This window comes from Miscanthus floridulus, chromosome 3 (genome assembly GCF_019320115.1).
Source record: "Miscanthus floridulus cultivar M001 chromosome 3, ASM1932011v1, whole genome shotgun sequence".
Taxonomy (NCBI): domain Eukaryota; kingdom Viridiplantae; phylum Streptophyta; class Magnoliopsida; order Poales; family Poaceae; genus Miscanthus; species Miscanthus floridulus.
This window is the reverse complement of record NC_089582.1, coordinates 104524902-104536939: the sequence shown is the minus strand read 5'-3', so window position 1 is coordinate 104536939 and position 12038 is coordinate 104524902. Positions and strand designations below refer to the sequence as shown.

At 41.4% G+C, this 12038-nt stretch overlaps 1 protein-coding gene and 1 pseudogene across 1 annotated transcript; one reads left to right on the top strand and one right to left on the bottom strand.

The window, feature by feature from the left end:
- Positions 1-221: 221 nt before the first annotated feature.
- Positions 222-4174, bottom strand: LOC136544153 (uncharacterized). The gene is made up of 3 exons (XM_066536408.1): positions 4049-4174; positions 3219-3314; positions 222-2846 (listed from the first exon to the last, which is right to left on the bottom strand). The coding sequence occupies exons 1-3, from the start codon at positions 4172-4174 to the stop codon at positions 222-224; spliced, it is 2847 nt and encodes a 948-aa protein (XP_066392505.1).
- A 6326-nt stretch (positions 4175-10500) lies between these two features.
- LOC136546327 (kafirin PSKR2-like) lies at positions 10501-11310 on the top strand (annotated as a pseudogene).
- Positions 11311-12038: the final 728 nt, after the last annotated feature.

The following is a 12038-nucleotide window of genomic DNA, read 5'->3' as shown; positions in this document are numbered from 1 at the left end:
CCCCTCCTCTCTCTCCGCGCGCAGGGCCGTCCCACAAATTTCATGGGCCCTTGGGCCAGTAAGACACTAAGGGCCCGGCAATGTAATATTTGAATAGGACGATTAAAGTATATAACTTGTAGCATATATTTAATTCTTCTTGAAAAGGTAACAGTACAACAAAGAAGATAAAAAAACGGCAAAATAACTATGATGGTTACCTCAAATAAAACTACGGTGTTTCAGTGCTTTTTAAAAAAGCGTCTTCGGGCATTTCTTGATGCAAAATCTTCAAGAACACTTTCAAGATCAATTGTATCTAAAATATCCTTCTCAATGCTGCACATAGCCAAGCCATTTAATCTTTCTTGTAGCATAGTTGACCTCAAACAATTTTTCAGTAGCTTCAATTTGGAGAAGCTTCTTTCAGCTGATGCTACTGTCACTGGAATAGTTAACAGAATCCGATATGCAATAGAGGCATTTGGATAGCAATCTGCAACTTTAACAAAGTGAAGAATCTCAGATGCTGACATCAACTGATCTGGCAAAGTTACTTGCAACACTTTCAACTCAGAGAACAAATCATCTAACTCAACATCAGACTTGTTGTCATGAGAAAAAGTATTCACAAAAGTTGTGCAACGGTCTCGTAGATCACTATGATCCAAGGACTTTAGATTTTCCGAATTGAATAAGAAACCAAATATTTTCTCAAATTCCTTTAGCTGATCAAATCGACTAGTCAATGAAACAATTGCATAATCAACAATAACTAGGAAGTAGTCATCATTGAAGTCATCTATAGCTGACCGTTGTAATTCTTCAGTTTCATCATCTTGTTCATCAAATTGCTTCTTCCTTTTACCTTTACGTTTTGTAGGAAATGTTGGCTCCACATCCAAACTAGATGCAATGGATTTTGCAGTCTCAATACTTGCACTTAAGCCTGTGTCTCTATACTTCTTAAAATATGATATGACCCCTTCTATCTGTTTCAAAGTACTATCCAAGCACACAATTGGAGACTGCAACTTTTTGCTCACCATGTTGATAACAGATAAAATATCTTCCCAAATAACCATACCAACTAAAAATTCAAAATTCTCAATAGTGGTTACCAATGATCCAGCTTCACTCACCGATTTTGGGTCCTCGGTACAAGTTCTTTCCACCTCCTTCAGAGCTGATCTTATTTGAGAAGCTTGATATCTGATAGGTTGCACACTCTTTATTCGACTCTCCCAACGAGTATCAGACAAGGGTTTGACAGTGAACCTCTCAATATGATCGGTCAAAATTTTCCACTTTTTAGTAGATCGTGCAAACAATGCATATATCCGTTGTATGACACCAAAAAAAGTAATAGCTTTTCTACAGGATTTTGCCATATCACAAAGAACAAGGTTCAGACTATGACATGCACATGGCATATACAATGCTCTTGGATTAATTTCAAGCACACGTGCCTGCACACCTTGATGTTTTCCCTTCATATTGGAACCATTATCATACCCTTGACCTCTCACATCATCAATGTTCAAATCAAGAGACTGCAATGCATCCAACAGTACATTAAAAAGCCCCAATCCTAATGTGTCATCAACCTTTAAGAACTCTAGAAAAAATTCCTCTACTCTTGGAATGGCACTTGACATATTAACACACCGCACAATTAGTGTCATTTGTTCTTCATGACTCACATCTGGGGTACAATCCAAGATAACAGAGAAGTACTTGGCATCTTTTATGATCTTTAAGATATGTTTTTTCACAGCATCAGCAAGCATAGCAATTAACTCATTCTGTATCCTAGGGCCAAGATAATGATGATAGATTTCATTATTTTGAATGCGCCTAATATGTTCTTGCATGACAGGATCAAATTCAGCAATCATTTCCACTGTGGCCAGAAAATTACCATTATTTGATTGATAAAGTTTTGCATTTGTTCCTCGGAAGGCAAGATTTTGTTTAGCAAGAAACTTCACAGCAGAAACTATTCTTACCAAAACTTGTCTCCAACGCTCCTTCTCTTTTGCAATTTCCCGCTGCATTTCATCCTCAATTGTTTTATTTTTGCTCAATCTAATCCGAACATCATTCCATGTATTCATATTTGTCAGATGCTCCACACTGTTCTCATGTTGTTTTAGTTTCTCACTCAAATGCTTCCAATCCCTCACTCCATCATTTGCTAACAAAGAATTGTTCTGATTTGATTTGAATAGCTTGCAACAAAAACAAAAGACCTTGTCCACATGTTTACAGTAAACCAGCCACTTCCTGTCAACAACCTCTCCATTAGTTAATTTTCTGGAGTAGTAAGCATATGAAAAACGCCTATTACTAGGATCACTAGGAAATTGTAAATCCATCTCTCTCAGAGGCCCTTTCTCAATTAAGATATCTCTTTTGATATTGTTAAGATTTTCCCATGTCCTAGGATCAAAGATAGTCAACATTGATTGTTCGTCAATATATAAATTTTCTGTATCATCCGAAGGCTGCAAATTTTCACCTGATCCCAAAATGTCCTCATTAGCATCAGCTTGCGCATCTAAATTTTCCTCCCCTGTAGCACCTTCATTAGCATCAGCTTGCACATCTAAATTTTTCTCCCCTGTAGCACCTTCATTGGCATCAGCTTGTGCATCTAAAATCTGCTCGTCTGTACCACCATCATTGCCATCAGCTTGTGCGATTATTGGTTGATCATGTTCCTGCCCCTGATCTTGACTGACTTCGGCATTTCTTGATGTTGGAAAAAACCTATGCAACGCACCCTTTTGTGATTCTCTGGATTGAAGTTCTTGTTTTCTTTCTTTTCTTTTTTGAGCACCGGACTTATGTTTCTTTGGCAACATCTAACATGATAAAAAAATATTGAATTACAAATCAAATCCCTGAAGCCTAGCCATATCCCCGTAAGCAGGTATTGATCTGTATACTAAAGTACTGAACTGCAATTAAATTGACATCTCTTATGAATAGTTCTTTAGTAATTTTAGTTTTGAGAAACAATTAGTAAATGCAATTTCAAATAATATCAATACGCTAGCCAAAAAAATCACAAAGATTAAACAATTATACGTCAAGTGCCTGACACATTGAATATTTTGAATACTCTAGCGTCGGTCGTACATGGTTAGGGATGACAGAGATGAGAAATTCATACGTGATTTGTTGGTTGCTGCTGCCTGCCTGCCTGGAATACGTCGTCGCCCTATGCGGATCACCGTGCAGACGTGCTTCACCAGCGACTTGCTGCCTGGCGGCGGCGGTGCCTGGGAGGAAGCCGATAAGTCAGAGGAGAGTCGCGTGATCATGGACTCCTGAACAGGATACAGCTTGTGCATGTATATGTGTATCCTCATGGGCCCCCAGCCTCATGGGCCCATGGGCATCGCACAGGCTGCCCCCCCTAATAGGACGGGCCTGTCCGCGCGGGTGGCAATCAGGAGCCGGCTAAGGACGAGCATGCCCCAGCGCGCCCCGACCGATACACCACTGTCCGTCGGCCCGTACCACTCCCGTCCGTCGGCCCCCAGACGCGCCGCGCGCCCAGGCCGAAAAACATTTGAATGCAACGTACGTCTGAAAGTAGATAAAATATTTGAAACATGCACTTGCAACATATGTGTAAAACACATGAAACGACCAAAATTGTGACTTGCAACATGAAACCACTTGCTGTAACACAAGATTGAAACAACTAAAATATTTGGAATATACTGTTGCAACATATGTGTGAAACATATGCAATATCTAGATAAAAAAGCGATTACAACATACGTCTGAAAACAGATGAAATATTTTGAACAAACGCTTACAACATATGCAACATCTTTCTATCTACTTCTACAACATCAAGATGAAACAATTACAACATACATCTAAAATATCTGAAACACTTGAAACATACATATGCAACATGGGAAAGGAAAAAGGCCGGGGCAGCAACCGAGAAATCGGGCTTCGAAGAACACCATGGCAAGTCACGCGGATCTATGCTACGATCCGACAGCCGAAACATGCCCGGTGACTCACAAGAGTGGCAAGCGGGTACCTCTACGGAGCTGCCCCGAACCTCGGGCAGCACGACCTTGTCGAGGTCGTTGACGCCCTTGCAGTGCCTAATGGGCGGCGCCTCTTGCTTCTCGCCCGCCGACGGCGACGACACCAAGGCTGACATGATGTCCTTTGGCCAGGCCAAGCCGCAGCGAGCACCGCACACCGAGGCCGAGCGAAGCAGAGCAGTGGAGCTGGAGGGAGGGAGAGGAAGCGGAAGTGGAGAGAGGCATGCAGGCGGGTGGGCTAGCTCGAGATTGATTTGGGGAATTTCTAGACAGCGCCCCTGTGCGTGCGTGTTGGTTTTTTTTGAGAAAGAGCGGATGAGTGGATGAGGATGAGCCACATCCGGACAGAGGTGGCCCCCCGTGGGCCAGCATTATCGACAAAATATTGAGCAACTTTTAGCAGGCCACTGTCCTCATCCGAGTGGGCGACCATCCGACGGTTGTTCTCCTAAGGCCTCATTTCAATGTATCTGTATATACTTTAGTTCATGTGTATTAGAGTGGATTAGGACAAAAATTAAACTAAGAGCAACTCCAGTAAACTACCTAAACAAACTAGCTATTCCAATTTGGTTAGTGGGGGCAAAAAAACAACTCTAGCCGACTACCTATGAGACCCAACAAATTTGTTGGCTACCCAAATCCCCCTCCCACTATCCATTCCTGTTGGGCCAAAGCAGACTACCCAAATTTCTGCTCGGTCATTTCTCGTACACCCGCATTCATCTTCCTCACGCCCGCTCGATAATGCCGCCATCTTGCCTCCCTGTCGTCGCCCCAATGCGCCACCGGACCTTTGGGTAGCTAGGTCTGGACCTCCACCGCTGGCCCTCCTCTGCTCCGACACGTGCCCCTATGCGGTGAGCCCAGCGCGGTGTCCTGCCCCCAAAGCGGCGGCCTTCCCCAGCCAGCAGGCCTACCTCCAGAGTGGTGGCTTGGCCTGGCGTGGCGAGCTACCCTAGTGCGACGGCCTTCCTAGCCGGCACATTGGCCTTCCCCAAGCTAGCGTGGTGGCCTTCCCCAGCCTGCGCGGTGGCCTTCCCAAGCGCACCTCCGGCCACCTTTGGCTCCATCTATGGCGACATGGCTGAGTTAGACAGTGGAGGAAGATGACATGTGGGCTAGGATGAATGTGGGTAGTCTGGAGTTGGAAGCGAAATATGGCTAGTATGAAAATGAGTGTCTACCCAAATAGACATTTAGGTAGTCTGATTTGGGTAGTACTACTGGAGATGCTCTAAGTTAAATACCGATCCACTTCAAAACGCATGAATTGAGATAGATATGAGTGCATTCAAACAAGTTGTGAGATGGAGGTTTGTTAGAGTGAGCAGCAGAATCCGGCCCAGCTCGCTATACCCACGAGCCGACGCCCCTCGGGCCAAGTCCACCAGAGCCCACAACATACCTAGGCCTTAAGCCTAACTCAACCAAAAAGACTAGCCTGATAGGTGAGGACTGCCCCCGCCTTATATGTTGTGCTCCCCACCATCAACTACCGATGTGGGACTAAACCTGACAATCTCCCCCGTCGCACATTGGACCCAACTCTTCACATCACACAGCCCCGTGTGATCTTCGGAAGACGTTTTCCATGCACCGAGTCCAACGCTCCATATCACACACAACCCGTGTGACCTCCGAGATATTAATGGGCTCCCCCATAACCATGTGACCCGAAAGACATTTTCCAGGCCTTGAGTCCAACACTCCATATCACACACAACCCGTGTGACCTCCGAGACGTTAATGAGCTCCCCATAATCATGTGACCCCTAAGATTTTCTAGGTTTTTTCGACCATGTTGATGGCGCCATGGTGCTATTTAGGTACGGCAATGGGATTTCTCTTTGTTGCAAGGGCGTCTTAAATGATTTCTCTTAGTGCTGAACTTGGATAGGTCGTAAATTGGTTTGTATAACTTTCTTTATGTTTAACTTCGCAGGTGCCATCGTGAGAGTAGTCTTGCAAGGATCATATTGACCTCGGTAATCCTAGGCTTACTAATAAGATCCTATGTTAGTATGTTGTAATCTTCTTTACCTCTTAACGAAAAACATAGGCACGGTCGTGAAAAAAAATTTATGAGACAATCTTTGAATATAGAATGACAACTTTTTTTGAATGGAGGGAGTGCCACTTTTATGGTGTTCCCATCATCTCTCAGATCACCCTTTGTTCAAGTTAAACATGACTGAAAACGAGGTCATCATTATGGAGTTCCTTGTACACCTTGCTATGTTTCTTAGATGTATTATTGCACATAATTAGGCTCAATACTGGCATCAAGAGACTGTGCTGCATGGATCATGTGTAAAGAACTTCTTAATGAAGTGCAATGATCTCAATGAAGACTGTCTGAAAGGATCCTTGTCAGCCTAACGTATTATCGATCTCTATAATACTGCTAAGAAATATGAGAAACCAAACAATGAATGAGAACGACTAATAGATTCACTTGTCTCACTCAGCAAGTCTAATTAGTGTCGATGAACGATATACTTTTGTCGACATGGAATTTCGTCCCGTGCCGAGGGCACACAAGCTCCCCTTCTTGGAAGTAAACTTGTTTCTTTGAGGAACATGAGAAAATGTTTGTATTATTATGGCTGCCCTCTAAATGATCATAATCTTGTACAACAAAAGGAAAATTTATATTACTACGAATGTATACTCGATGTATCATATATAGTCCCTTGTTGTTATATTTGCCAATAACATGATATGTGTGTTTAGAAAATCAAGGTAAATCAACATATTTAAAAAGGCTCTCCTCCAAATAATCTAGGTTACACAAAACATCAAATTCAATGTAACCCAAAGTATGTAAAGAAGACAACAGTATGAACTCATCAGTTTAGTAGCAATATGAATAACATGTTTATTTTCAGCACAAGTGACTGGTTCCAAAATATGTAAGACTGAAGCATCATCAACCAATTCATCTTTATCATAGGAAACATCAAGCAAATTATCATGGGACAAAGATAAATCAAGAGAAGGTTCCACTAACAATTGCTCTATGATAGTATGGTTTGTGGAAAAATTTAGTACATTAAAACAATTCTCAGCTTCCGTGAGTGCACCATGGGCATTACCTGTGTTCTTAGCAGGAGTAATAGGTGTATTATGAAGTGATGGTTCTGAATTTGTATATGAGGTTGTGAGCTCCTCATTTTCTTCCCTGTCATCCTCTCGCTTATGTATATTATCCTACAGAAGGTTAGTCATAGCAAGAGGAATAACAACAGACTCTTCCTCTAAATGGTGCACCTCATCATATGAAGTCAAAATAGGAGATGGATTAACAAAGGTTTCTCGCATAAAGAGTTTCATATCATTCCAAGTTTGAGGTTTATTAGAAGGATCTAAAGACTCCCACCAAGATAAAGCAGAATGTCGCAAAACACTAGCTGTATTTTTTATCTTCCTCCTTGGACATATAAAGCGAGTAGCATATATATTATCTATGGCAATTTCCCACTCCATGTACTCATTAGCACCTATACCATCATAAGTCGGTGGATACGAACAACCTATCATTGTTAGAAGACAGCAAAAGACAAGACAAAAGTAGTATCCCTATCAAATGACTATGTAGTTGCAGTGGTGTCACTTTTCACAGCAAGTGGAAGCATCTTACCAAGCTCTTACAAAGTTCTTACCAACGCAAGCAGTGGACAGTACAACTGGCAGCTGGTTAGTGATACATGTGAGGCAGTGGTACCAAGATTGCAAGGGCCTTTATCTATACTGATATGAAGTATATATGTGGAGCTTGGGAGGCTTAAAATATGGTAGCAAGGAATAGCAATAATTTAATTTAGAAATTGCAAGATTGAAAAGTAGTCCCAAGCTAGTCTATGTTGTCGGCCTAAACTTGTCCCGGACCTAGTTCAAGAAAGCAACAGTAGAGCTCGGCACAAAAACTCAAAGGATGCAAGCACTTCTAAATTGTTTTTTCACTTTCTTTTTTTTGTTCTTGCTCTTTTTTAGGGTGCGGCTTTTTTTGCACCTTTGCCTTTTATTCTTTTTTTTCAACCAGAGAACCCAAACTATAGCAATATATTACCACTCAACCTGACAACAAACTGCACTCTACAGGCGAGCAACAGCTAGAAGATTTTATGCAACAGGATAGGTTGAACTACGCTGTTCAAACACAAGGTTATAGGCAGTCCAAAGCTTCCAGCACTGAATGTAGAGTTACTAGCAAACGTGAGGCAGGCTCCTTGCTTTGCTTTTTCTAAAAATGCCTCCTTGTTTTTAATTAGTGCATTAGCAGATTGGAAACTTCAACGTAGAGTCAAAAAGATTATACGACTCTCTAACCAAGTAAACTTCTTCTTTTGCAAAAAAATACGCTGACCAGCAAACTCAAAGCGTGAACCAGGAACCAGATATGAACGAGACCTAAACACGGCAAAATGACGACACATGAGGGACGACCGTTCAATAAAGCAAACTAAAATTAAAATATTGCAACAGCACAACGGGTGATAGCATAAGGAGAAAACAAAGATTAACATAAATATTTTTGTGGGACAATTTTTGGGATTTATAGGACAAAGACAAAAACAAAACTAGGGTAATGATAAACCTAACGGTAATACCTGAAGCTCTGATTACCACTTGATGGGAATAGGGATCCCGATTTTCCGTCAGGTAGAGGTAACTATCATTGTGGCGGAGAATGACACACCGATCCGGCTTCAGATCGAAAGATTGAACCCTGCAATCTTAGCACCACAACTCTTCTGGTTATCAACCGAGACACGGATCCAGTTGACCTCACTAAGAAGGCTAATCCCTGCCTATGCAACAAAGAACACAAGCAAGAACAAGAAAGAAAGCAACCAAATTGCAGATGAATGATTAATCTCACAAAGTTGGGGTCTCACAAACCGATAAACGGTGAAACTGTTCTTGATAGATTAATCTAAGCAAAACCCAAACCCTAAAGAGAGTGATGGCTGCTAATTATAGAGTCTTGGGTGTCACCCCCTGGACATGCCCTCTAATGGTCTCAAACACGATACACGGTCCAACGGACCAAAAGACGGTGTCGCAGCACCCTAACAGATTCTGGATGCTGAATAATTTCGATGATTCCTGATGATTACAAAGAGCTTTTGATGTAAGACCACCTGGATGGGCTTCCTTATCAAATTAGCTTTCCATCCATATGTGGATCGTTGAAAACGGAGTTCGGATGCGTCCTGAGTGACCAGTTTAAGGAAGACTGGTCCTAGAGGCCGAGGCAGACTTGAACTTGAGTTGCTTTGGGCCTCCACCTCGGGGACTCGAACCGAATTAGCCTCAGAACTCTTTCTTGACTTAGACACCCTTGCTGGCCTCCTACCCCTCCATACCATGCACCAAACATGGTCATATGCATGAGTGTCCTGTCCTCATCAGCTAGGATGTTGGCCATGGCCCTCTTCATCTATATGTTGAAGGGTAGACTCATATCATAGCCAGTGGAAGGAACGAAAGTTGCATAAATATTGTCATTCTCCATTTTGTATGGGAACAAGTTAACTTTAACATTTGTAAAAGCTAGATGTACATCTATTTTAATCAAGATCTAGAGTTCAACATATACCCCTTCGCTCAGGTTTATAACATGCTCTAGCTTTTACCTAACTTTGACATACTTCCTAGGAAATCTATCCAAAATTTTGAACATCAAGTTTGTTTCTTTGAATAGCTTATGACAAATGTATGATAGTGTTTTTTGTCATCAAAGTGTATTCAAAACTTTGTCAAAGTTATACAAGATTGCTTTTAGACAATACTAATGTAAATTTTAATCAAGAACATAGGCAGTGTGAGGCAATTGCCATGTTTAGCTATAAGCATTCTAATTTTGAAAATTCTTTATGTGTGCATGCATCTGTACATACTGGAATTTCATTTAGTCTTGATCTTGTAGCATTTGTTCATTCATTAATGAATAACTTGTCACCTAACTACCGTGCATGCTTTAGCCATGAGTACAATACTACAACAAAGTCTATTGATAAAGGCCTTGATACACATGAGCAAATCATAACTTTATATACTCATGTTTATAAAGTGGAACATTTATGACGTGGCTAAGGCTATAACATGTGTAAACATGAATTGATCATGCATGTCATCCCTCATGTATCAAAAGAATTCCAATAAAAAGGACACTCTTATATTGTACATAGTGGAAAGTGTCTTTCCTACACATACCATATAATCCAATGAAATTGATAACTAAATGTCAAAATCGACTAGGCGTCATGTCATCAATAGCTTATCTGTTGTTTGGCAAAAGCCAAAATCTAACTAGATATACATGAGCTCTAAACTGTATAAATAGCCCCCAAATCAGTAGCTAATCCATCGCCCATACCATTGAGATCAATCAGAAACATACCAAGTGAAACACACTAGCAACGTCCTCGCAACAATGGCTACTAAGACATTTGCCCTCCTTGCGCTCCTTGCTCTTTCAATGAGCATTGCAACCGTGGTCATTATTCCACAGTGCTCACTTGCTCCTAATTCTATTATTCCATAGTTCCTCCCACCAGTTAGTGCTATGGGCTTTGTACACCCAGTTGTCTAGGCCTATAGGCTACAACAGGCGCTTGCGGCGAGCATCTTACAACAACCAATTGCCTAGTTTCAACAGCAATCCTTGGCCCATCTATCCGTATAGACCATTGCAGCGCAACAGCAGCATCAGTTCATATTGGCACTCAGTCAACTAGCCATGGCGAACCCTGCCACCTACTTGCAACAGCAGCTGCTTGCATCCAACCCACTGGCTATGGCGAACGCTGCTGCATACCAACAACAACGGCGGCTACAACAGTTCCTATTAGCGCTCAATCAAATAGCCATGGCGAACCCTGTCGTCTACCTGCAACAGCAACAGTTGCTTCCATCCAACCCACTAGTTGCGGCCAACGCTACTGCATACCTACAACAACAATAGTTGTAATAGATCCTACCAGCGCTCAGTCATGTAGCCATGGCGAACCCTGCCGCCTACTTGCAATAGCAATAGTTGCTTCCATTCAACCAACTGGCTATGGCGAACACTGCTGCATACCTGCAACAACAGCAGCTATTGTTAATAAACCCACCGGCAATTGCTAACCCATTGGTTGTTGCCTTCTTGCAGCAACAACAGTTGTTGCCATTCAACCAGATATCTTTGATGAACCTGGCCTTGTCATGGTAGCAACCCATCATTGGAGGTGCCATCTTCTAGATTACATATGAGATGCACTTGATAACAAAGCTCTCATATCGACCTGTACAACTTCCTTGAAATAATCAATATATTGATTGAGATTTATCTGAGTCTATTTCTTAACTGTGTTCTTCATATATACAATTAAAAATATCAAATCATAATTAAAGACACATGCTTTGTTAATACATAGACAATACCACATTACGTCATAAATCCAAAGATGTGTGAGCCTGACCTCTTGATTGTCATCATTTGTGTGTGTAGAAGATAGATGTGTTTGTACGAGCTTGCAGTTGAGTACTTGCATCTGTGATATGTTCTTTTGAGAAAGAGATGGGCACATATGCTTTGACCATGGCCATTCAAATTAGGTGTACATATACCAAGCAAAACTTAATATAAGTTCATTAGTAAACCTATATGTTTCACGCAAATTTGTAAGTGCATCTAGCCCTTTAGTGGTTTTTTTGGTGAATTGAATGACAACACCATTAAAGGTCTAAGAAGTTTGCTAAGTGTTGAACAGGAAATTGAGTCAATTTCATACACTTGTGAATTATGAAGTGAGAATTGTGTATAGGTTCAACAAGAAGGCAAACTTGATGATATTCCACATAATATTGAAATGAAGGCCAAATTGTGTATTGTCATGCTAGAAGATTATGGAAACAATTTAGTTCAAGCATAAGACAATGATGCAAACAGAATTGATGAAATGGCTTCTATATTGTGGGATATCATAA

What these genes read in the sequence shown, in the direction of transcription:
- LOC136544153 (XM_066536408.1), bottom strand. Translation starts at nt 4,174, where the DNA reads ATGTCAGCCTTGGTGTCGTCGCCGTCGGCGGGCGAGAAGCAAGAGGCG. An exon ending in TTCGGGGCAGCTCCGTAGAG is followed by an intron (nt 3,315 to 4,048) that starts GTACCCGCTTGC and finishes TATCCTGTTCAG; the next exon opens with GAGTCCATGATCACGCGACT. An exon ending in TGGTGAAGCACGTCTGCACG is followed by an intron (nt 2,847 to 3,218) that starts GTGATCCGCATA and finishes TTATCATGTTAG; the next exon opens with ATGTTGCCAAAGAAACATAA.